The sequence below is a fragment of the Hemicordylus capensis genome, chromosome 7 (genome assembly GCF_027244095.1).
Source record: "Hemicordylus capensis ecotype Gifberg chromosome 7, rHemCap1.1.pri, whole genome shotgun sequence".
Taxonomy (NCBI): Eukaryota; Metazoa; Chordata; class Lepidosauria; order Squamata; family Cordylidae; genus Hemicordylus; species Hemicordylus capensis.
The window spans coordinates 26,801,563-26,824,312 of record NC_069663.1 but is presented as its reverse complement, the minus strand read 5'-3'; the positions used below and the strand labels follow the sequence as shown (position 1 = coordinate 26,824,312).

The 22,750-nt window shown below is 53.8% G+C and overlaps 1 protein-coding gene across 3 annotated transcripts in view; it reads left to right on the top strand.

The window, feature by feature from the left end:
• Positions 1 to 22,750, top strand: part of NOVA2 (NOVA alternative splicing regulator 2) — a 51,656-nt gene that overhangs the window by 11,459 nt on the left and 17,447 nt on the right. The window contains exons 1-2 of one of the 3 annotated variants that reach the window (XM_053266754.1): positions 4,486 to 5,415; positions 20,151 to 20,294. In XM_053266754.1, coding sequence (XP_053122729.1) covers positions 5,172 to 5,415; positions 20,151 to 20,294 — 388 coding nt within the window. In that variant the 5' untranslated portion in view covers positions 4,486 to 5,171. Of the gene's footprint in view, positions 1 to 4,485; positions 5,416 to 7,421; positions 7,535 to 20,150; positions 20,295 to 22,750 lie in introns of those variants that run through there. The other 2 variants (XM_053266755.1, XM_053266756.1) reach the window with 2 other exon arrangements.

Genomic DNA, 22,750 nt, shown 5'->3' with positions numbered 1-22,750 from the left:
CAGCGTGAGGACAGTTGGCTCCTGCTACAACGTGATCCAGCAGGGCTGTGCTTTACCGTTCCTCACAGAAGCTAGTGGCAACATAAAGGAGGCAGCAAAAAAGGTGCACCTCCACTGGCTAAGGTTTGCACCTGCTCTCTTCAGCCATTGTGGCTGAGGATGATGGGAGTTGTAGTCCAACAACATCTGGGGACCCAAGGCTGGGAAATCCTGCCCTAGAGAGCCATGGGAGCCACCGAGGGTCCAATTTGCTCTTTGCAAAACTCTCATCCTGGGCCTAGTTGCTTGACAGAGTGGAACCAACAGGTTTGGTAGAGCGGAGAAAGAGATGCTAATTGTGCAAATATGTACCTGTGTATTTGATTTTTTAATAGGAACATAGGCAGCTGCCATATACTGAGTCAGACCCTTAGTCCATCCAGCTCAGAATTGTCTACACAGACTGGCAGCGGCTTCTCCCAGGTTGCAGGTGGGAATCTCTCAGCCCGATCTTGGAGATGCTGCCAGGGAGGGAGCTTGGAACCTTCTGCGTGCAAGCAGGCAGGGGCTCTTCCCAGAGTGGCCCCATCCCCTAAAGGGAACACTTTACAGTGCTCATATGTAGTCTCCCATTCAAATGCAAACCAGGGCAGACCCTGCTTGGCAAAGGGGACAATTCATGCTTGCTACCACAAGACCAGCTCTCCTCCCTAAAATGGTATCCGTTTGAGTAGAGTGACTTTTAACAGGTAGCATTAAAGAGCTTGCCCCACGGAAACATTGCTGCAGGCTGAGTGTGTTGAGCTTTAATAGTGTAGTAAACATTCTGCACCAAAGTAACCCACATTCCATGAGAAGAAAAGGTTGGGTTCTGCAACTGATGCAAAATGATGCAAGTGATGATGAAAATGGGCTTCGTTCCTCTTCTTTTGCGTCATTCTTAAAGCACTGCTTTGCTTCATCATGTCTTTGGCTTCTGCTAGTGGTGGGGAAGGAGCTGTGTCCAGCTGATCACTGGAAATCTTGTCCTTTTATTTTTAAGCAGGTCCTGGTAGCTGTAAGTCTAGAAACTCGGGTGGGTTTCTGTTGTTGTGTTTTGTTTTTAAAAAGCAGACGTTCTTAGGAATGCGGAATTCTGCAGCCGCTCCCACATTCCGCAGCTTTTCTGTGCTTCCACAGAATCCTGGCATGCACTCAGCCTGGCTACAAGGCCTTTCATTGCCTTCATGCCTGAGGAAGACATAGCCCCCGCATGGGAGATGCAGAATGCAACCCAATGTTTTGACCCAGAGGACAGCTGAGAGGAAGGAGATTTTAGAGAGAGGACTGAACTGAAGACAGCAGATCGTAGGGCGAGAGCGAAAGTTGGAGTGTCGGGAGAAAGGAACAATATTGAGGGGGCTGAGAGATGAAGCAGACCCCTTCTGACCTAACACACCACTTCACCAGCAGGGAGAGCGATTTAAGCCTGTGGCTGTCTCCCTGCCTGGGACAGGAAAGCAGCAGTGAGAGCCAGCGGCCCCTCTAATTTTTTTCATCTCTATGCGGAATAAGTTTTGTTCTGGGCGGTAGTCTCAAGGCAGTGTGTGCACACCTGCATTCAGAGTGGGGCCTTCCTGATTCAACCTGAGCGGGATCTAAAATGAACTGAGCAGACAGTCACCTACTATTTTCCCCTCCAGCCTTACAGGAAACGAGGCACGCCGTGAGCTGGAGGCACCGCATCTTAACTTAGGTCTTGGTATCATTTCTTCCTCATCCAGTTCATCACAAATGGAAAAACCCAGGTCCCACAGCCTCTTCCCCCATCATCTGAAGTTGGGGTGGGGAATATGGGGTTATCTGACACCACCACCTATTTATTTATATATGGCTTTTCAGCAAAAGGTTCTCAGAGCAGTTTGCATAGCAAGCAAAGGGTTCCCTGCCTCAAAGAGGCTCACAGTCCCAAAAGCTATCCCTATGAAGTCCTATAAGGTTCTATACGGGGCATACTATAGGGTTCCATGCAGTGGAAGCCACCAGGAACTGGTTATACCACTGGTTATACCGAGGAGAGCTGGTCTGGTGGGAGCAAGCATGACTTGTCCCCTTGGCTAAGCAGGGTCCACCCTGGTTGCATATGAATGGGAGACTAGGAGTGTGAACTCTGGAAGATATTCCCCTCAAGGGATAATGGGGCCGCCGCTCTGGGAAGAGCAGAAGGTTTCAGGTTTCCTCCATGGCTTCTCCAAGATAGGGCGAGTATGAGATGATGCCTTTCAGCACCCCAGCACATTTCAAAGATGTGCTGAAGAATGTTGTGCAATGTGCATTGATTTCTCTGAGTGTCAGCAGGGGGCGCTTCTGCGTAACTTAACTCTGCTGTAAGGGACACCCTGGTTAAAGGGCCCCAGGGCATTAATTCCTTTTTTAAAAACACAGCAGAAATGTCTGGGGAAGCTATTGGCAGTTGTGCATAGGTGGTTTCTGTGTTATGTTAACCCCCCCCCCCAAAGGTAGATAATATTGTCTGACTAGGTAAGGAGGTACCTTTGGGGATTCTAGATGGACAAAAGATGTCTACAAGGACAGCTCCTGGCAGATGGACTATTGGCTCATCATCTGCAGATTAGTGTTGTTGACTCCTCTAGCAGGAGCTCTCCAAGGTGTTGGTCAGCAGCCATTTCTAGCCCTGTGACCCAAAGTATTTGTACAGAGATGCCAGGAGTTGAGCCCAGGAGCTCCTGTACTCCTCTGTGTGCTTCGGGATAGAGCTCTGAGGTTTAATGTGGGTTCCAGAACTCAGATCAAGTCCTGTGATTAGAAGTGTGAGGACTGTAAGATTTTCCCCTCAGGGGATGGAACCGCTCTGGGAAGAGCACCTTGATTCCAAGTCCCCTCCCTGGCAGCATCTCCAAAATAGGGCTGAGAGAGACTCCTGCCTGCCACCTTGGAGAAGCCGCTGCCGGTTTGTGAAGACAATACTGAGCTAGATGGACCAAGGGTCTGACTCAGTAGGTGGCAGCTTCCTATGTTCCTGTGTGTGAGAGACCAGAACCCTAGGTATGACTAGTTCCTGCCTTGCTGAGAGCTGTGGTGTGGTTGTTGAGGATCAGGAGGGAGGATTGTATGGAGAATCGCATGCAAAGGATGCTTTAGTAGTTGATCTTCCACCTGTGAAGGAGAAAAGTGATGGGCCACGGGGCAAAGCGAGGTGACCACGCCCAGCTGCAGGTTGAGAGTGGCGGGGTGGAGGAGACAGATTGGACCCTCGAAACCACTGGGAAATTGTCCTGCCCAAGCGCCACTAAAGTGAATGGTGGAGCTCCTGCACAGCTGCTGCACAGTTGGGTGAGGCGAGCCCAGGAGAGGAGGAGAGCATCCTCTGATGGGTTGCCACTGATGGGGAAAAGTCGCTCCAAGCTTGTGCTGTTCCGAGAAGTCCAGTCAGGGTTGGGGAATGTGGCGCCCCATGGCTGGGGATGGTCTTCCTTGGACGCCTTCAGGAAAGCCGCAAGGACCCGCCAGATGGCTTTGAATGACCCATCTAGTTTCCAGAGTAATGTTACTCTGCTTTTAATTACTTGATTTTAGTTGCTTTCGTCCTAATGGAAGCCGCCCTGAGCCTGAGCCGCCTTTGGAAGGGCGGCATCTCACACAAATAAATATTTCACATAAATATTGGGTGACGGGGTGAAACCACGTGTGAAAAGCCCCTGCTTGGGACGGGGAATCGTGGCCAGGTGTCCCGGCCTGGATCCCGCTCTTGGGCCAGAGATGGAGTCCGACTGACCCACGGAGGTGGTCTCCGCGGCCACTGGCAAGAAGGGTCCCCCTCTGAAGGGGCCTTGGAGAAGCCGCGCGTGCTTTTCCCCGAGGGGGCTCCCCAGCGGAGGGCGTGGCCTGCGGAAGCTCCCCGGTGCCCCCAGCCCGCTCCAGCAGCTGGGCTGGCTGCAAGTGCGGGGCAAGGGACGACTTCTCTGCCCGACGCTGCTGCCGCCGCCGCCATAGCGGAGGAGGAGGAGGAGGAGGAGGGGGGCGGCGGGTGCAAGGGCCCCTGCGGGTCTGACTCGGGCTCAGGCAGCTTCACCGGGAAAGTGCCGCGTTTGGCCCCGGGACGTCGGTCTGGCACTGGGAGGAGAGCAGGGCTTGCAGGCGGAAAGGCTCGTGGGAGAGCATCCTGGAGGGAAGGCTGGCCGGCCGGCCGGGGGGAGAGAGGGGCGTGCGTCCCCCCCCCGCCCGGCGCCCCGCTCTCCTGCCCTGGACCGCACAGCTGCTGCTGCCTCCCTCGCCTCCCACCGCCCACCTGCTCCCCCTCCCTCCCGGCTCTGCCAGGCCCCCAAGGCAGAGAATAGCTCCTCTCTCTCTCTCTCCCCCCCCCTCCCCGTCAGCCTGGCCCAGCTCCTCGCAGCCAATCTGCTGGGGGGGAGGGAGGAGGGAGGTGGGTCTCTCCTCCGACGTCAGGGGCTGGGTGGCTGCCGCCGCCGCCTCCGCCGCCACTGCCGTCCAGGACAGGCTCCAAAGAGGGATGCTGTGAAGCGGGCGGGCGGGCGGGCTTTCTCTCGCGCGGCGGCGGCGGCTCCTGCTCCTCCTCGGGCCGAGCCCCCTCGCTCGCTCTCGGGCGGCCTCCTCCGCATGTCCCCGGGGCCAGCCTCTGCCCCCCAGCGCCCGCCAGACCTGCTCACCCCTTCCCCCTCCTCGCCCCCCACCTCCGCGGGCTCGGCACCTTCGTAGCTCCTTTGGCGGGCGAGCATCTGAGGGTCCTCCCCCGCCCCGCTCCCTCTGTGGCCAGCCCGTCCATCCTCCCTCCCTCCCTCCCTCCCTCTCCAGCCCTCCTCTGCATCCTTTGGGGGCGCTGAGTCCTCACCCCTTTCCCTTTTTGGATTTCTCTTTGCTGGGGGTGGCGGGAGAGAGAGAGAGAGAGAGGAAAGGAAGTGGGGGCCAAGGAACCCGCGGGGAGGAGGGCCCGCCTGCTCGCCGCTCGCCCCCTGCCAGCCCCCGCTCGCCCATTCCAGCGCCCTTTGTCAACTCCACCTGGAGGAGGCTCTCCGCGCCCTGATCTCCCCCCCCCGCGCAGCTGGACACACCTCCCCCTCCTCCTCCTGCCCCCCGCACTACAATCGGAGCATCTCTCCCCCCCGCCGCCCGCCCGCCTCCCCCTGCTGGAGTCTCACGGGTACCGCGGAGGGGAAGTCCTCCGCGCCCTCGGCATGAAGATGATGGTCGGCGGCGGAGGCTCGGTGCACCAGAACGGCCTCTTCCCCCCCGCCTCCCAACAGCAGCAGCAGCCGCCGCCGCCACAGCAGCAGCAGCAGCAGCAAGGGGGGGCCCAGCCGCAGCCCTCCCCGCAAGCCCCCCCGCCGCCCCACATGGATTCGGACCCCCCTGACTCTCGGAAAAGGCCCCTGGAGACCCCCACCGAGGCCATCAGCACCAAGAGGAGCAACACAGGAGGTGAGGGGCTTGTGCGCGCGCGGAGGGCGGGGGGGGGCGAGGAGGTCCGGGGCGCCCCTCCCCAAAGACAGAGCTTTTTCCAGGGGACCGGCTGAGCAGGCGTCCAGGGGCGGCATGCGACAGCAGCCCACCCGCCCTCGCTTCCTCGAGGCCTCCCTGCCCTCCTGATGGACTTGGCTCCCCAGGAACTCCCCTGAAAGGCAGGCCCAGCCTCTTCCCCCACCCGTCCCACGCAGCCCCCTTCTCCCACTCTTGCTCCCCGCCTCCCATCCACTCTCTGCCTCTGCACCAAAGCAGCCCCCCCAAGCCCTGAGCCCCACATCTCTCCCCCCACTTGCCTGCCTCTACCTATCCCTTCTCCACCCCACTGCCTCTGTTTCCCCACCACCTACTTCACATCTCCCCCCCCACCCGCCTGCCTCTTTTCTGGATTCCCTCGGGGGTATTTGCGCCCCTCAAGCCTCCTGGCCACCCCCACCAGACCAGGAGTGCAGGTCTGTTATCTCACCCCACGCCCACCCCCAACAGTCTAGGGTTCAAGAGACGGGTGTCCCTTTCCAGGGCCATCTCTCTCCCTTCAGGTATTTGGTTCAAAAGCCCCTTCAGCCCCTCCTCGCACCCTGATCTCTGCCAAGGGTGGGACCCTCATATCTGTCCGTCTCCATGATAGCTCAGACATCGGGGGGCCTCGACAGTCTGTGTTTCCTCCTGGCTTGGCAGGGGCAGAGCAGATACACGGATGCCCCCCTCCTCCAAGAATACACATTTCCCTGCTGCAAAGCTTCTACTAGTAGTCCATGCAGCTGTTATGTCAAAATGGAGTCTCTTAGAATAACTGTCGGCTTGCAGGGAGGTGGAGATTTCCCTCCCCACTTCTCTCACACACAAACTATGGGAAACCTGTCAGCCCCCACACATACACACTGCCCCCCCCCATTACTGTCTGCCTGAGGAAATGAAGAGGGGAAGAATGTGCATTCAAAAGAGGATGCAGACAGCTGGGGTGTGAAAGGGGCACTGTGTGTGTTCCAAGGATTTGTTGGGAGCCGAAGGTGGCGGGGGGGGGGAAGAGTTGAGATGGCTGGGCATCTCGGAGGTGCTAGATTCTGACATGCACAGAAGTCACCATCCCTGGTGGTGTGAATTCCAGCTGCCCCCAAAGCTTGGGCACAAAACAGATCTTTCCAAAGCGGCACACTTGCTCTCTTTCTCTTTGACTGCTCCATCTGGTCTCCTTTTGTGAAGGGTAGTGTCATTTATTCTGTTGTTTTTCTCTGAACCGGAGGCAGGAGCTGGGAATAGCTTTGGTGCCTGCATCATCATCATCATCATCTTCATCACCATCATCATTGTTATTATTATTTATTATCATGACACTGTACCTTTTATCGCACCCAGTTATGAGCATCTGTAGGTACACACACACACACACACACACATGCACGCCATCACCCTCCAGATGTAATTAACATTTCGAGCTGCTTTGGAGCCTCAGTGTCAGGGCAAGAAGCCATAAATATTGCGTCTGAAGCAGCCAGAGTTCCTCTGGGGAAATTGCTCTCCTTTATGATGGCTTTACTGATGGGACTAATGTAGCAATTGCAAATAAAACTGGAGGAGGGCGGCGAGCTTTTGGTGTGTGTGTGTGTGTGTGTGTGTGATTTTAGGTTGGAGAAAGTAAGGGGAGGGGGCTGGGGAAGGCAGGGGGGCCAGGAGGAGCAAGGATCGGAGGGTCTTCCGAGCGTGGTGTCTTGGCTAGCTGGTGGAGGCCATGGTGGAGAGCTCTGGCTGCTGCAGAGAGATAGGGAAGGATGCTGTTTGGCCTGGACTGTGCCCCGCGGTTTGGTTCTGCCTTGCCTGCTCCGTGGCGGCTTGTTCTTTTCTTCCAAAGGGATGACAGGTTGGGTTGAGGATTGGGTTGATTCCAGTGATGGATTTGGGGGTGGGGGGAGGGGAGGCATTGATGGTGTTCCGGAGGGGGGGGAGGAGTGTGACGGAGATGGAGGGGGACGCGTTAGTAGTACCTAGTGTGCATTGCCAAAGGACACCGACTGACTGCCGCGGAAAGAGGAAATGCGCAAGAGCGAGAGCCACACAGGCCTCATGGCCCAGCTGGGAGGTGAGCGAGTGTGGGCCTGCCTGAGCACGCGTGTGTGTGCGTGTGCGCGCGCCTTTGTGTCATATCTTGCGGGTGGGTGAAGGTCAAATTGGGTGGGACGTCTTGTGCATGATCAAGTTGGGGCCGGGGGGGGGTCTGAGTGGAGAGAGGAGCAGATTGCCCGGGTGAGGAGGGGGACGCGTCCCCCAGGGGCTGTGCCTAGGAGATGATTCATCCCCACTCCTCCCGGCGGGCGGGCGGGCGGGCGGGCGGGCAGGGGTCCTTGGGGACTTCCACCACCGAGGCCAGAATGTCCCCTCTGAGCTCTGCTCCTCGTGAAACCCAGGCCTTCCCAGCAGTGCAGAGAGCTGACGTCACCGCAGGCAGTCATGGTGACTGACGAACTAGCTGGGCAGCTGCTTCTCTCGGGCCCTTGGCTGGGCAGGGTGGTGGAAGGGACCCCGGGGTACGTTGCAGCTCAGGAGGGCAGATCAGTTGTGGGGGGGGGGAGGGCGCTGCAAGGCCTCGTGGCGTGGCGAAGGGTTTCCCAGGCCACTGAGGCCTCAAGACGGACATGTCCAGTCCTGGTGGGGTCTTAGGGACTCCGAAGGGGCCACTCAGAGGTTAAGGTTAGTCTTTAGGACTGGGGTTCAGTTCCTGGTGTCACTGTGTGACCTTGGGGAGGTCACTGGGGTTCTCCACCGTGCTGCCAGGGTGCTACAGTCTCAGCGGTCTGAGTGATCATCAAACGGGTGACTGTCTCTTGCCGGAGCAGAGACAGTGCCCCCCCCCTTCCCAAAATGGCTGCAAAAAGAAAAGAGAAAAGATTCTTCTCTGTCTGGTCCTTGTTAGGGTGGTCTGGGAGATGAGGCTGTTAGACCAGATATCAAGGCGGAAAGATCCTTCTTGGCCTTTTGGGGTGTGTCTGTGATAAACTGGACAGATTTGGGAGGGAAGGGATGAAAGGTCACTGCAGCTGTGGAAGCAGGAGGGAGGGGCCCCCGCCAGGGATCTTCCAGGAGGAGGTAGGGAACCTCCCAGTGAGTTCCACACCTGTGTGAGTTGTTTGGCAGCAGGGCAAAGAAACCAGAGAAGTGGAATCCCTGCTTGTCACTGCAGAAGGCTTAAAAGCAAAATTCACCTAAACTCGCAGCATAGGACCCCCCCCCCCCCAAAAAAAAACCACCCTAAATCGCTTGGATAAAAAGCCCCAACCAAAGAAAGGTGGGAAGCCAGCAGGTCTATGGGTACAAGCCCGTGTTTTGCATCGGAGTGTCTGCCTCTCTCTTGTGGGCGGGTGCTCAGCACAAGGAGCTCCTGGCTGTCAGAAAGCACATTTCTTCTGCTGAGAGGAAGCTATCTGGCTGAAGCAGGGAGGTATGGAGAGGAGACCTTCAGGGGCATGGTAGACGTCCAACTCCCCGGCTGACTGGCAGCTCCTCTGCTGATATGGAGAATGAGGGTCTCAGGGTTGGAGGGCTTCATCCTGAGGAACTGGGAAACAATCCCTTGGGAGGAACCGTGGCTCCGGTGATTTTTGTGTATGGAAGATACACCTTTTGGGGTGGGCTAGCAACCGGGTGGTGGGAGATTCAACCATTAAGAACAACGCGGGGGTGGGTGGGGGTGGCATGTTGGAGTCTTGCTTGCCAGGCATGAAGGTTGCAGCTGTCACATGCCCTCTGTAGACTCTGAGAGTGCAAAGGGCCAGCCGGGGGTCATGGCATGTGCCGGCCTCCATGACATTGGGAAATACAGCTGCGAAATCCGGGAGGCCAGATTGAAATCACTAGGTGAGATGTCGAAGTCCAGAATTTCCACAGCAGCATTTCCTGAAATGCTGCCTGTTGCATGTGCAGGGTATGCTGGACAGCGGGAGAGGAGGGGTCTATGAGCGGATGGTGTTGGAAGGAAGGGTCTAGGTTTGTCAGGTGCTGCTGGGCACTGGTTTGGGGAAAGCTGAGCGTTCTTTGGTGCTTCTGTGTGGTTTCATGGAAGCTCCATGGTGCATAAGACTGAGGGTGCTTAAGGCTGTGGAGGACCTGGACTTCGGCCCTGAAGTCCAGGGGTAAGAGCGCCTCTCTCTTCATGTTGCACCCGCCTTGTGGGCTTCTCGGAAGCATTCAGCTGTTGGAAGCAGAAATACTGGCTTAGACGGACCCTTGGCCTGTGTTCTTAAGCTCAGTTTCTATGGTATCCCACAATGCAACATGTCAAATCTCCCCTTTCCCCCAAGATGCATTGTTTCAGGATGCCCTGGCAGAATCTATCCTTGTGATATTAGAAACCATTTGGATTGTTGTGATCTAGGGCAAAGATAACCATTGTCTTGTAAAACCCTAAGAAATTGGGGTCCTCAGTGGTTGCTAGGTAACATGGGATTGTCTCTTCCCAGTCCTCTCTAACGATGGACAGTTCCTAGGCTATGCAATGTCTGCTGGCACTCTGTCTCCCCCTATTGGTGACGCCAGAGGCTGCACACACAAATTATGGGTCCATAAGAGCCACCTAATGGTGCCGTGGGGGAATGACTTGACTGGCAAGCCAGAGGTTACCGGTTCGAATCCCCACTGGTGTGTTTCCCAGACTATGGGAAACGCCTGTATCGGGGGCAGTGATCTAGGAAGATGCTGAAAGGCATCATCTCATCCTGTGCGGGAGGAGGCAATGGTCAACCCCTCCTGTATTCTACCCAAGACAACCACAGGGCCCTGTGGTCGCCAGGAGTCGACACCGACTCAAGGGCACTACTTTACTTTTAAGGGTGCTGCCAGGCACCCAGGGCCAAGTCCTGGCAAAGTCCAGCCCCTAACGGCTGGAGACGTAACAAGCAAAGAAGTGTCTAGAGCAAAGGAGGCAACAGGCAGACGGCTTCCCTCAGCAGTGAGAGTCACCCAGCCTGAGGGAGTGCAGTGGGGCTGCATAGCAAATATCGAGGTGGGTTTGGCTCTTGGCATCCTGTCTTCTTGTACTGCCTGAAGTTCCCTCTTTGGTCCAGTCAGTACCTGATGGTCTGGGTTCCCAGTGGCTCCCAGTTCAAGCCTGGTGGTGCCCCCTTGCTTGGAATATGAGTCAGCAAGTGAGCGGAAATGCCTTCTCTCCACATACTCCAGGGGATATTGATGGCTGTTACTGCTTCCTATGCTGAACTCTGGGTTTGTAAACAAGGGGTGTGTGTGTGTGTCCCATTTCAGTCGAAGCCCTGGCTGAGAAGATGCAGGTGGCTCTGTGGCTATCTAGGAAAGAGAAAGTGGGCTCATCATGGTAGACCGCTCAAAGAAAAGGCATAGGAGAGGGCAATCAGAATGATTGCGGCCATGGCGGGGCCCTTCTGGTCTTCCTTGATTAAGGCCGCAGCATGAATAGCGGCAGAAGAGCCTGTCAGTTGCACCACCACCCCGACCCTCGCTGCAAATTCTCAGCTTTTATTCTCAGAAAAAGTCGCTCGCTAGGCCTTTGGGCGGCATCAGGAAAACCTTCCAGGTGATCCTCTCTCTCCCCGGAGCTTTCTAGCCAATCGGTTTGAAAGAACGGAAATGGCCAATCAGCACCTGTGCTTAGTTTTCCACTTTATTAAGGTGCAGGTTTAGTTCATGGACACCACCTTATGTGGCGCAGCGGTGAAATGCTTGACTAACAAGCAGAAGGTGGCCGGTTTGAATCCCCGCTGGTACTCTATCGGGCAGCAGCGATCTAGGAAGATGCTGAAAGGCAACATCTCATACTGCATGGGAAGAGGCAATGGCAAACCCCTCCTGTATTCTACCAAAAGACAACCGCAGGGCTCTGTGGGCGCCAGGAGTTGGAATCGACTTGACGGCACACTTTATCTTAGTTCATGGACTTTTAAATGATTCGGCTACCTGTTGTCGTTCGGTTTCGGCTGTTGACCAACAATGCCTTCCCTCAGGCTAGGGGATCTCCAGCATGGATCCCCAGACGTGTCCATCGCCTGTCCAGCGACATCTGGGGGCCCACATCTGAGAACCCCGGTGCTTTAGTTTAGACCCTAAGCACACCACCACCTTTCCAGCTGCTATCCCTTCCTGCTGTTTGATGTGGCCTCCTGGACCCCTACCCCGTCCCTGCCCGCAAGACGGAGAGTTCCCACTATCGAATCCTTCCCTGTCCGGAGAGAGGCAGCTTTTCGAAAGTAATCCTGGGTTGGGGACAGATCGCCCAGCCCCTCTCCCCAGCCTGCCAAGAGAGAGCACATCTTCGTGGGGTGGGGCGGCGGCTGGTTCTAGTTCTAACGCTTGGCTCCCTGCTTGGTTTGGGGATTTGTCATGTCAGCTCAGAGCCCTCCCAGCTGCTCTGTGCAAGGCTCTGCTCTTGAGCAGTGAAGAGCGAAAGAGCACTGGGCGTGGGAGGGAGGGGGAGCCGATCAGCATTCTGGCTTCGACATCACCAGTCTCCTTCCAAATGACTCCCCCACTCCTTACCAAGAGCCAGGTTTGCTGCACCACCCTGGTTCTGCAGCTGGCGCACAGGCTCGGCTCGGCTGCCATCCGGGATGATGAGAGCAGGGTAGCAAAGCCGGGGGCTGGTGGGGGGGGACACCCAGCTGAGCTTGGCAGGGCCTGAATCTGACCTACTTTTACACACTGGAGGGTGAGCGTTATGTTGACCCCGGAGCGCAAGAGAGACCCGGCCAGAACCGGGCATGCGGCAATGTCTAGTCTCTGGTCACTTCCTTCTCCCTGACCACAGCGCTGGCCCGGGCAGTAACCCCACCATCACACATGACACTCTCGATCACTGTGGCTCGCCATTACACCTTTTCTTTCCCTAGCATCTCCCAGGTCTGGGGTGTAGGAGTACAGAAAATAGAGGAAGCTGCCGTCTACTGAGTCAGACCCTTGGTCCATCTCGCTCCATCTTGTCTGCACTGACTGGCAGCAGCTTCTCCAAGATTTTAGGCAGGAGTTTCTCTGCAGCTGTGTTCTCCTTAATTCCCGCCCCCCGTCTCTGTGCGGAATGAGTTTTGTTCTGAATGGCAGTCTCACGGCAGTGTGCACACACCTGCATTCAGAGTGGGGCCTTCCTGATTCGACCTGAGCAGGATCTGAAATGAACTGAGCGGACATCTAAAAATTTATGAGCACATGCACATGTGCACGCTTTAGAGTGAACACTGCTCTTCAACCCTCCTGGGACCTTCTGCATGCAAAATCCCACTGAGCTTATGGCCCCATCTCCTCAGGGGAATATCTTACAGTGCTCTTGTGTAGTCGCCCATCCAAATGCAAACCAAGGTGGACCCTGCTTAGCAAAACTACAAAACAAGCTCTCCTCCAGGCACAGCAAAAACTAAGCAGGTCCAGCGACCCCTAGGGTACTAGGTGACTGCCAGGAACTCCTAATACATCACTTTGAATTCCAAAATGGAAGAATGGCACAACAGAAATGTCATTTTAAAAATATATATATATAGTTCAAAAAGAGCTCAGCAAGCAGGACAGAAAGTCTGCTTAGTCCTCCTCAGTGCTTGGGTCCTCCTCAGATGTTATTGGACTTCAACTCCCATAATCCCCAGCCACAGTGGCTGAAGGCCATCATGGGATTTGTAGTCCAGAAGTGTCTGCGGACTCAGGGTTTGAGAGCACTGGGACAAATCCTTGTGTGTTTTTGTTTTTGTTTTCCTCTTTACAACCGTGGCCCTCACTACCTCTTGTGGCAGCAAGCTCCATCAATGCGTTCTGTGTTGTGCAAAGGAGGATTTCCTTTGGTCTGTCCAGTCAACTCCATTTGGTGTCATGCTGTTGACAGAGAGAGAGAGAGAGAGAGAGAGAGAGAGAGAGAGAGACTTCAACAGTTGCATACTTTTATGAAAGAGCTGGTGGCTATATCTCCAGGTGTAGCTGGGGAAGACTCCGGCCTGGAACCATGGAGAACTGCTGCCTGCCAGAGTAGGCAATACTGAGTTAGGTGGACCAGTGGTTGGACCCAGTAGAAGGAAGCTTAATAGGGGAGGGGGCCATAACTGAATGATACAGCACATCCTTTGCAAAAGGTCCCAGGTACAATCCCCAGCATCTCCGGACAGGCCTGGGAAAGACGTTTGTGTGAAAATCTTTGGGAGACGCTGCCAGTCAGTGTTGATGAGACTGGGCTAGATCATCAGATGGGCCATAGGGACATAGGTAGCTGCCGTATACTGAGTCAGACCTTTGGTCTATCACGCTCAGTATTGTCTGCCCAGACCGGCAGCGGCTTCTCCAAGGTTGCAGGCAGGAGTCTCTCCCAGCCCTCTCTTGGAGAAGCCAGAGAGAAAGCAGCTTCCTGTGTTCAGGGGTGGGACAGGTCTGGCTTTGGAGTCCTCCTGGTTCAGATCTGTACTGTAACGGATTTTGAATACTTTTCCTTCAATGAGTCCAGTTAATCGCCTTTGTGGATGTTTGTATTTGTTTGATTCTCCTAGTGGACCTCACAGGGCTGGATGAGCCTTTCGCTGCTCAGGATGTTTTGCTCTGCATGCATGTGTGCCAAGAGTTCGCCAGCACGTTCTAATGGCCTGCGGTTAAACAACAATAAAGATTGATTCGAGGGGATAGATCCTTGGCCCAGCTGCTGTCTCTTGCTCTGGCAGCAGGCAAGCTGAGGCCTGGGGCTCGCCTAGGGAGCTCCCTGGGACTGTGTGCCCCCCCCACAGGCCTCCAAGGCCCCTCCAGGCACAGAAGGGAACAGAGATGAGCCATGGCGGCCTAGAATCCGCAGGATGACATTTCTGGACTGCCTCCTTGGAGCCTGGCCTTCTGCCCTTGCCTAGCCAAGAGAACGCCCCTTCCTGCTTGCCACCCCTGAGCTGGTGTGTGGGCCCTCCAGGTCCAGATCTGGGTATGCCCCTCCGTGGTGTGGTGCTGTTTTGCCCATCTGTAAAATGGGTTTGATAAGGGTCTGCCCAATGGAATTCAGCTCAGTACGCTTTTCAAGGTGGAACATAGGAACATGGGAAGCTGCCTTCTACTGAGTCAGACCCTTGGTCCACAACGCTCAGTATTGTCCGCACTGACTGGCAGCAGCTCTCTAAGGTTCCAGGCAGGAGTCTCTCCCCCAGCCCTTCCTGGAGATGCTGCCAGGGTTGAACCTGGGGCCTTCTTCATGCAAAGCAGATGCTCCTCTAATGAGCCACAGCTCCCAAGTGCATGTGCCAGCAGAAGCCGGCAGGGCCAGGCCCCATACCTGCTAAAAATATGAGCTGCTGCCTTCTCCTGCTGACTGACCTGATTGTTCTTGTCCCATGCTGGAAAGAGAGCTGCAGAAAGTGGGTCAGGTATTCTGATTCATGCAAACCTCAGTGCTGGGAGTTTGGGAAGAGGAGGGATATGAAGATACTATGGATCTTCATATGGATCCCAGCTCAAAAAGCATAGCGTGGAGCTGGGCAAAGTACAGAGAAGGGTCATTAATACGATCAAGAAGTGGACACATCTTCCCCGCGAGGAAAGCTTAAGGGTTCCCAGATGAGCGCTTTCCAGATTAACCCCTACCACAGGTCACTACGGATCTTCTAAATGTGCTCCCATACTTCCTGGGTTGTGACACCGCAGTCCCTGCACTGACAGCAAGGGACCGTTCCCATTTCCAATGCCTTGTTTCGGATTTTATCTCTGCAATAAAGTGCTACCACGTTGCAAGTCCGTTGCAGAAAAATAGCTGTATTTTCCCGTTGTATGAGTTTGAGATTTTGGGGATTGTTTTTAATATGATCCTGCCAATTCGAAGCATTTTACTGCTGTTTTAGGGTGTAATCTGGAAGGCGCCCAGATGATGTTGGACCAACTCATATACCAAGAAAGCGAGCTGGGATAAATGTGAGATACATGCAATTGAATCAACCAGTAACTATTATCCCATATATAATAACACCACAACTAGAATGTATCTCAAAATGTATATTTCAGTAAGCAATAAATCCAACTATACTGAGTAGCAACAATCACAAAATGACCAAATATCACACAATTCTTATGCAAAATAGTCCATAAAAATATAAACCCTTATCGTCCACAACGCCGACTCAGTGACCTCAATTTCAAATGACTTTTTTCACTGGATAGATTTTATATATCCAAAAAGTCAATAATTTCTGAAGATAATCCTTAGATGGATTGAAGAAGCATTCTTCAACAGACACAGGCCATTGTGGCTGTGGGGATTATGGGAGTTGAACAACAACAGTAGGGACCCAAGTTTGAGAACCCCTGGCTTAAATATTTGGGGCCTTCTTGAGGGTTCTGTGGTTGCCAGGAGTCGACACCAACTCAACAGCACACTTTACCTTTAGTGGGTTTTTTGGTGGGCAGAGGGGGAGACTAAATCTTGGTGAGAGGACATGTGGTAGTGTTATTTATAAAATAATGGTGTGGAGAAGGTGGATAGGAATACATTATTTATGTTCAGAGCTGACAAACGGATGTACTTTTTTCACACACAATTAACATGGAATTTTCTACTCCCAAGGTGTGGGGGATGTTTAGTCGCTTATATTTTTTTTAAAAGGGATTAGACTAAAGGACTAATTAATATAAGGGAGGTCTATTAGCAGTGATTATTCACAACAGAACCTCTGTGTGCAAGAGCAGTGTATCTGTGAGTGCCATGTTACATTCATGCCTCGTGTTTGTGCTTTGGGGGGAAAAGTCATTATGGGTGAGAGGGGTGGGGAGGACATCCTGGAAGGATGGGGGCCGTGAGAGTAATTCAGAAGGGAGCTGGGATCTTTTTCAGGACTGTGGAACAGCTGAGTGTGAGTGTTGGGGTGGTGGGGGAGGATGGAGAAAAGGGGCAGCCCGTAGGTTTCATCCTCGTGCCGTGTTTCTCTTTGCTGATCGGCTTGGTCTCCATCACAGATTTCTAATGACTTAACTGGTTTAATCTACCCAAGAGGGAATTCTTTTAAGTGGATTTGGGTAGAAGATCCTTCAGCTTAAAGAAGTCATGGCAGGAAGATCACCAAGGTGTCAGGAGAGATGGGAGGCTGGATGAGGATGGATAGCGCCAACCCGCTGCCCACACTTTCCTCTTGTAGGGCTGCCTATTATCTCGTGTTTTAAAAAAACACCGCCCGAGGACCATAAAGAAAATGTCAGAACTCAGCTGATCCCATTCCCAACTGAGCAGCTATGCCTTATTCCAACATAATCTTTTCTGTTGAACAAAATGAGTTTATCATTGGGTAGGTGAAGTTCGCTTTCTTCTAGAACGTGGGTTCTCAGTCATTGGGCAAAGGAGTCTCTCTTAGGGAAGCCGGAAGAAAAGCAAAAATTGATTTGCAGCAATACATTTCCTGCGAGTAGGTGACTGGGTGAAGTAACACGTTTTCCCAGCTACCAAATCTTGTATTTTCAATAATTAGTCTACACCACAGATTTGAAACCATTGAATGTCATGATTCCCTCAGAGGAGTCTGGGAATTATTGCTCCATGAGGGACACCTTTATCAGAGACCTCCCCCCCCAGCCTCTCCATAAAACTGCAAATCCTGAGTTTTCTGGACCCGTGACAGTTTCACAGGCTGAAACTGGTTTAAAATGTGGCGTGCAGAGAGGTTTGAAGAAGAAAGATTCCCGCCTGCAACCTGGGAGAAGCCGCTGCCAGTCTGGGTAGACAATCCTGAGCTAGATGGACCAAGGGTCTGACTCAGTAGAAGGCAGCTTCCTATGTTCCTATGAACAGGACAATCCTGCAACGAGTGCATTAGCTTGAGAGAAGGTGTGGATTGTCCTCCCACATGGGAGACAAGCGCATTCATTTTGGCAAGCATAAGTTGCAAAGACTCTGCAGGGCTTCTCAGCCTGGGGTCCCCAGAAGCTGCTGGACTACTACAGCTCCCGTCGTCACCCCCAGCCACAATGGCCACTGCCAGCCAGTGCAGACAATGCCAAGCTCGGTGGACCAAGGGCCTGACAAGTCCCCTACCCAGTTTTGGGAGCTGTGCAAGCTCTCGTTTGTTGACCGAGAGGGGAAAACAATCCACACCTTCTCTCAAGCTAATGCACTTGTCGCAGGATTGTCCTGTTCATAGTCCTCCCTGAGCATGTTCTGGTGTAAAATAATGGATTGCTGCTTATCTGTTGGCAGCGGCAGGAGCAGTAGGGGGCCCCCAAAAGGCCTTTAGGTCCCAGCTCCAAAATTACCTACGGGCACCTCTGGACACAGGCCTCTGGTCTGTCTTGTCTGTCTGTCTGTGGCCTTCTCGGGTCATGGTGGCATTGTTTCTGTTCCCCTCAACGGATGGCTTTGATTCTGTGCCCTGGGGGACGTTTGCAATCTGGACACAGCAGCGGGCCCTGCTTGCTTATCACAAGGCTTCTTCTCACCAGCCCTGGCATTAACATCTTCCTCAGCATGGGACTGTGAGCATAAGTAGGTCAGGTCTGCATCTCGGGTAAGCTCCATCCACTCACGGCACAACCCCTCTGCCAGGGCCAGATAAAAATAGGAGCCGTTGTTTTGTAGGAAAGCGTGCTGCGGGAAGAGCAGGATAGGGAGCTGAGTGGCTTTGGTGCCCCTGAGTCATCGGCCGTTGCCACCCATCAGACGCGTTTGCAGAACTCTGACTTCAAACGGAACTTGTTCCCAGTGTTTTGCATTTCAGGGCTGCAGGTCCGATGCTGGTTTCTGGTCCAAATGGGTCAGCCGTGGCTCATCCTAATGAGCCCCGGGGGAAGCCCAAGGAGGCAGTTTGGGCTGCCCCTCTCTCTCCTGCGCCTGGCCATTCGTCAGGTAGAGCTCTGCGGTTACCGCAGAGTGTGGTTCCTGGGCAGCACAGGAGAGAGGGGGAGGGACCTGAACTGCTGGGGAACAGAGGCAGCTGCGCCTCTTTTGGGGCTGGAGCCCAGATCCCAGCCACCATGCTTCTTGACCTTCGGCACCATGTGCAAGTGTGCGCACATGCGCTATATACCAAGTCAAGATGGAGCCTAGTCTGGGGGCCTTGCAGCCACCACAAGCTGTGGAGAGAAACGATGCAGGGGGCCTGCGGAGTGGCTTGGGGCCCGATGTGGCTGGTGGGGGCACCCGCTGAATAACAGCAGGTTGTGCTGTCATGGGGTGTTGTGGGGTTGTGGCCTGTGAGGTGAGGCATTCACTTCTAACAAGCCGAGTGGGGGCGGGGTACCAAAGGAGGCGGCACGGTTTGCTCCTTTCTCTCCCATGCTGCCCGCAGGCTGGCCATCCATCAGGTAGAGCTGCACAGTTACCTGATGAATGGCCAGCCTGCAGGCAGAACGGCTTTCGGGTGGGGGCAGGAAGAGAGAGTGGAGCAACCTCAGATGCCTCTTTTGGCATCCCCACCCCACCCCCGGCTCATTAGAACAAGCTGCTACTGTTTCTGTGGGTTTGGGGGAAGGTGTTCGCCTGGCTTATTTGCACAGAGGTAAACTGCTTGCAGCAAAGCAGAGGGTCGTGACAGCTGTGGGGAAAAGCCTTTCTCTGCTCTGCATCATCCCACTGAAGCCCCATCTGGGGTCGGTCCTGCAGAAACCACCTGCTTTTGTTTATTGGTGTGTATGTATACACTGCTTTTCACTTTAAGAAAACAAACAAAGCGGCTTACACTAAACAAGTAAAAACACCATTAATATGTTTATCCATGTGAACAGCAGAAGCAAAACAACCGTGCAGAACGAATACACACCCCACAGAAAGTCAATTCAGCACAGTATGCCAGGGGCTCTCAAACGTGGGTCCCGCAGACGTTGGACTACAGCTCCCATAATCCTTCTCGCCATTGTGGCAGGAGATAATGAGAGTTGTAGTCCAGCGACATCTGAGGGGCTACGTTTGGGAACGCCTGCAGTATGCAAAGTCTTCTGAAACAGGAAAGACTTCAGCATTTGTTTCAAAATAGAGAGAGAGCACGCGCGCGAGAGAGAGAGCTGTCTGATCTCCGGGGTGTGTGGGAGGGAGCTTCACAACGGAGGTGCTGCGCCTGAAAAGGCCCTGCCTCTGGGAACTGTCTGCTAACCGAGTTTCTGCCAGAGAGCCGGTTTCCACGGCCAACACGAAGGGCCAGGCGGTTTTATTCTGAACTGGTGCATCTTGGGAAGTGGACTTGAGCTGGCTTTTTCCTTTGAGCCTGCATGGGATGGAGAGAATGGACAGAGATAACTTTTCCTCCCTCTCTCCCAACACTAGAGCCAGGGGTCATTCCATGAAACTGAAAGCTGGGAAATTTAGGACCAACAAAAGGAAGTACTTTTTCACGCAGCACATAATTAATCAATGGAATTCTCTGCCACGGGATGTGGTGATGGCCACTTGCCTGGATGGCTTTAAGAGGGGTTTGGATAACTTCATGGAGGAGAGGTCTTTCAGCGGCTACTAGTCGGGGGGCTATAGGCCACCTGCAGCCTCAGAGGCAAGATGCCTCTCAATACCAGTTGCAGGGGAGCAACAGCAGGAGAGAGGGCATGCACATACCTCTTGCCTGTAGGATCCCCAGAGGCATCTGGTGGGCCACTGTGGGCCACAGGATGCTGGGCTAGCTAGGCTTTCTTGGGCCTGATCCAGCAGGGCTGCTCTTATGATCTTATGTCCAAGCTGGTTGTGGGACAAAGCTGGTTGTGGCTTCCGTCTGGCCTGTGAGTCCTGCAGTGCCTCACCAGCTTCTTTCCTGTTCCCTCCCTTGCAGAAGACGGCGAATACTTCCTGAAGGTCCTGATTCCCAGCTATGCTGCTGGATCCATCATCGGCAAAGGCGGCCAGACCATTGTCCAGTTGCAGAAGGAAACTGGAGCCACGATCAAGCTGTCCAAATCGAAGGACTTCTACCCGGGTGAGTCTGGGTGGCTGGGAGGGTCTGTATCTCCCCAGCCAAGGTAGCCCAAAAGGCAGGGGCTGGTGAGCGTGGGTATTTGGCTTACAGTAGCTGGAGGGTCGTGTGTATTCTGTGAAGGCTTTCTAAAGCCAGAAGCAGAGGAGGGCTGCTTCCTATGACTAGGGCTTGCTGAATGTGTGGGCTCATTCCACCGAAAAGTCTTGCATTTGAGATGATTTGGCATGGTAAAAGAGCTGGTCTTGTAGCAACAAGCATGCAGACTGAGTTTCTTCACAACCGGGAGACTTTTGGTTCAGATGTAACTTATTAATGTACCAAATGCCGACATGTTTCCAGTTTTAAGTCCTTCCCCCTGTTTTCTGTACAAGATGGTTAACAAAAATGTCAAGATATAGACACTGCTATTTTAAAAAGAATCTTTACTCAGCAGGATTCACCTTAGTTTGCATCGGGATGGGTGAATGTGAACACAGTCTGCTGCAAGATCCTCCCCTTAGAAGAAGGATGGGGCAGTAGTTCAGTGGGAGAGCATTGGCAGACTTGCGTGCAGAAGGTTCCAGGTTCAGTCCCTGGCAGCATCTCCAGGTAGGGCTGGGAGAGACCTCTGAGCATGCCAGTCAGTTCAAACAACCCTGAGCTAGATGGACCAAGAGTCTGACTTGGTATAAGGCCGCTTCCGATGTTCCTAGACAATATGGAAGTTCTGCTTGGGGTGTTGGGTCTCTGCCCGGGTGCAAAGATGCTGATTGTCCCTTGAGAGTGCCGTGGTCAAGTGATGGACACGTTGGTGTGAACCGTATTTCTGTTTGAGAGAGGTGTTGTTAAGGCCTGCCCAGCTGGGCTATTTTTGGGTGACGGAGGTGAAGCTTATTTCTGTGTGTGGAGTGTCAAACAAACCTTGTGTGATGCCAAAACATGTCAAACAAACCTTGTGTCTGCGTGATGCCAAAACATGGTTAAATCTATTTGAATTTGATTTGAATCAAATTTCTGGGCCGATTCGAATTCGAAATGAATTTTCAGAATTCATAGGAACATAGGAAGCTGCCATATACTGAGTCAGACCATTGGTCCATCTAGCTCAGTATTGTCTTCATAGACTGGCAGCGGCTTCTCCTAGGTTGCAGGCAGGGATCTCTCTCAGCCCTCTCTTGGAGATGCTGCCAGGGAGGGAACTTGGAACCTTCTGTTCTTCCCAGAGAAGCTCCATCCCCTGAGGGGAATATCTTACAATGCTCACACATCAAGTCTCCCATTCATATGTGCAACCAGTGCAGACCCTGCTTAGCTATGGGGACCAGTCATGCTTGCTACCACAAGACCAGCTCTCCTCCTGAGAATGGGCAGAGGGACCCCGAGCCACAGGGACTCTCCCAGGGGGACACTGAGGACCAAGCCTGCACCGCACCATTGTGCACAGTTCCATCCTCAGGTGGACCCACAGGGATGAGAGGGCAGCCAGTGGGTCGTGTGGGGAGGACAGGGTGGGTTGCTCGGCCCAGCCATTCCATAATCCTGGCTGTGATTGAAGGGCAGACAAAGCTGTGACGGGACAGCCCCAGCTAAGCTGCTTTCCTTCCACATCCTCGGCTCTTGATTGCGGGATTACGGGCTAGGCCTGCAAATCCTCACTAGTGCAAAATGGGTGCAGGAGGGAGGGAGGGAGGGAGGGATGCAGAGAGAGAACTAGGCCTGGATTGTGTTGCCATGGCAACAGAGAGCAGGTGCGTTTGTTGTCCCCCCCCCCCCCCCCACCGCACACACACACACTTCCCATTGAAGGGAAAAGGAAACTCTTTGTATGTGTGGGGTTTGGTGGCAACGCAACTGCATTCACATCCGGCTTTCTTGTGGCGGGGATGCTCCGTTCCTTGTGGCTGAGCGCTGTGCATTCTCCCAAACCATGCCCTTGTGCTCTGCGCGAATTCGTCCAGAATGGCGGTCCGCTCTCGGTTCAGTCCTCACAATCACTCCGACGAACCTGGGCTGGTTCCTGCCTGCTTTTAGTGGAAGGGCTCCTCCGCTTTCCCGCGGTACAGTCCTGCATCGTTCAGTTCCCGTGAGTGTTTCCCAGAACCAGCACTGCCGCTTCAAGGCTTAATCTGAAATGGTGCTCAGCCCTAGAATTAGCTTTGAATGGGAAGGCACGGCCCTGAAATTTGTGAAGTAAGGGCAGGGCCTCTGAGCATATACAGAGTGCCTCCCCTCCATACCATTAACCCACCAAGCATTCACATTTCTGGGATACGGAAGCAATTGACTTGGTCACCTCTATTCTGAATTTGGCCTCCACCAAGACCCAGTTTTAGAAATCCAGCACTGGATTCAAAATGGCGGTGAGGAATTGCTCCTTGCAAATCTTAATTTTGAGTACTGTACAGCGGGGAAATGACTTGACTAGCAAGCCAGAGGTTGCTGGTTCAAATCCCCACTAGTATGTTTCCCAGACTATG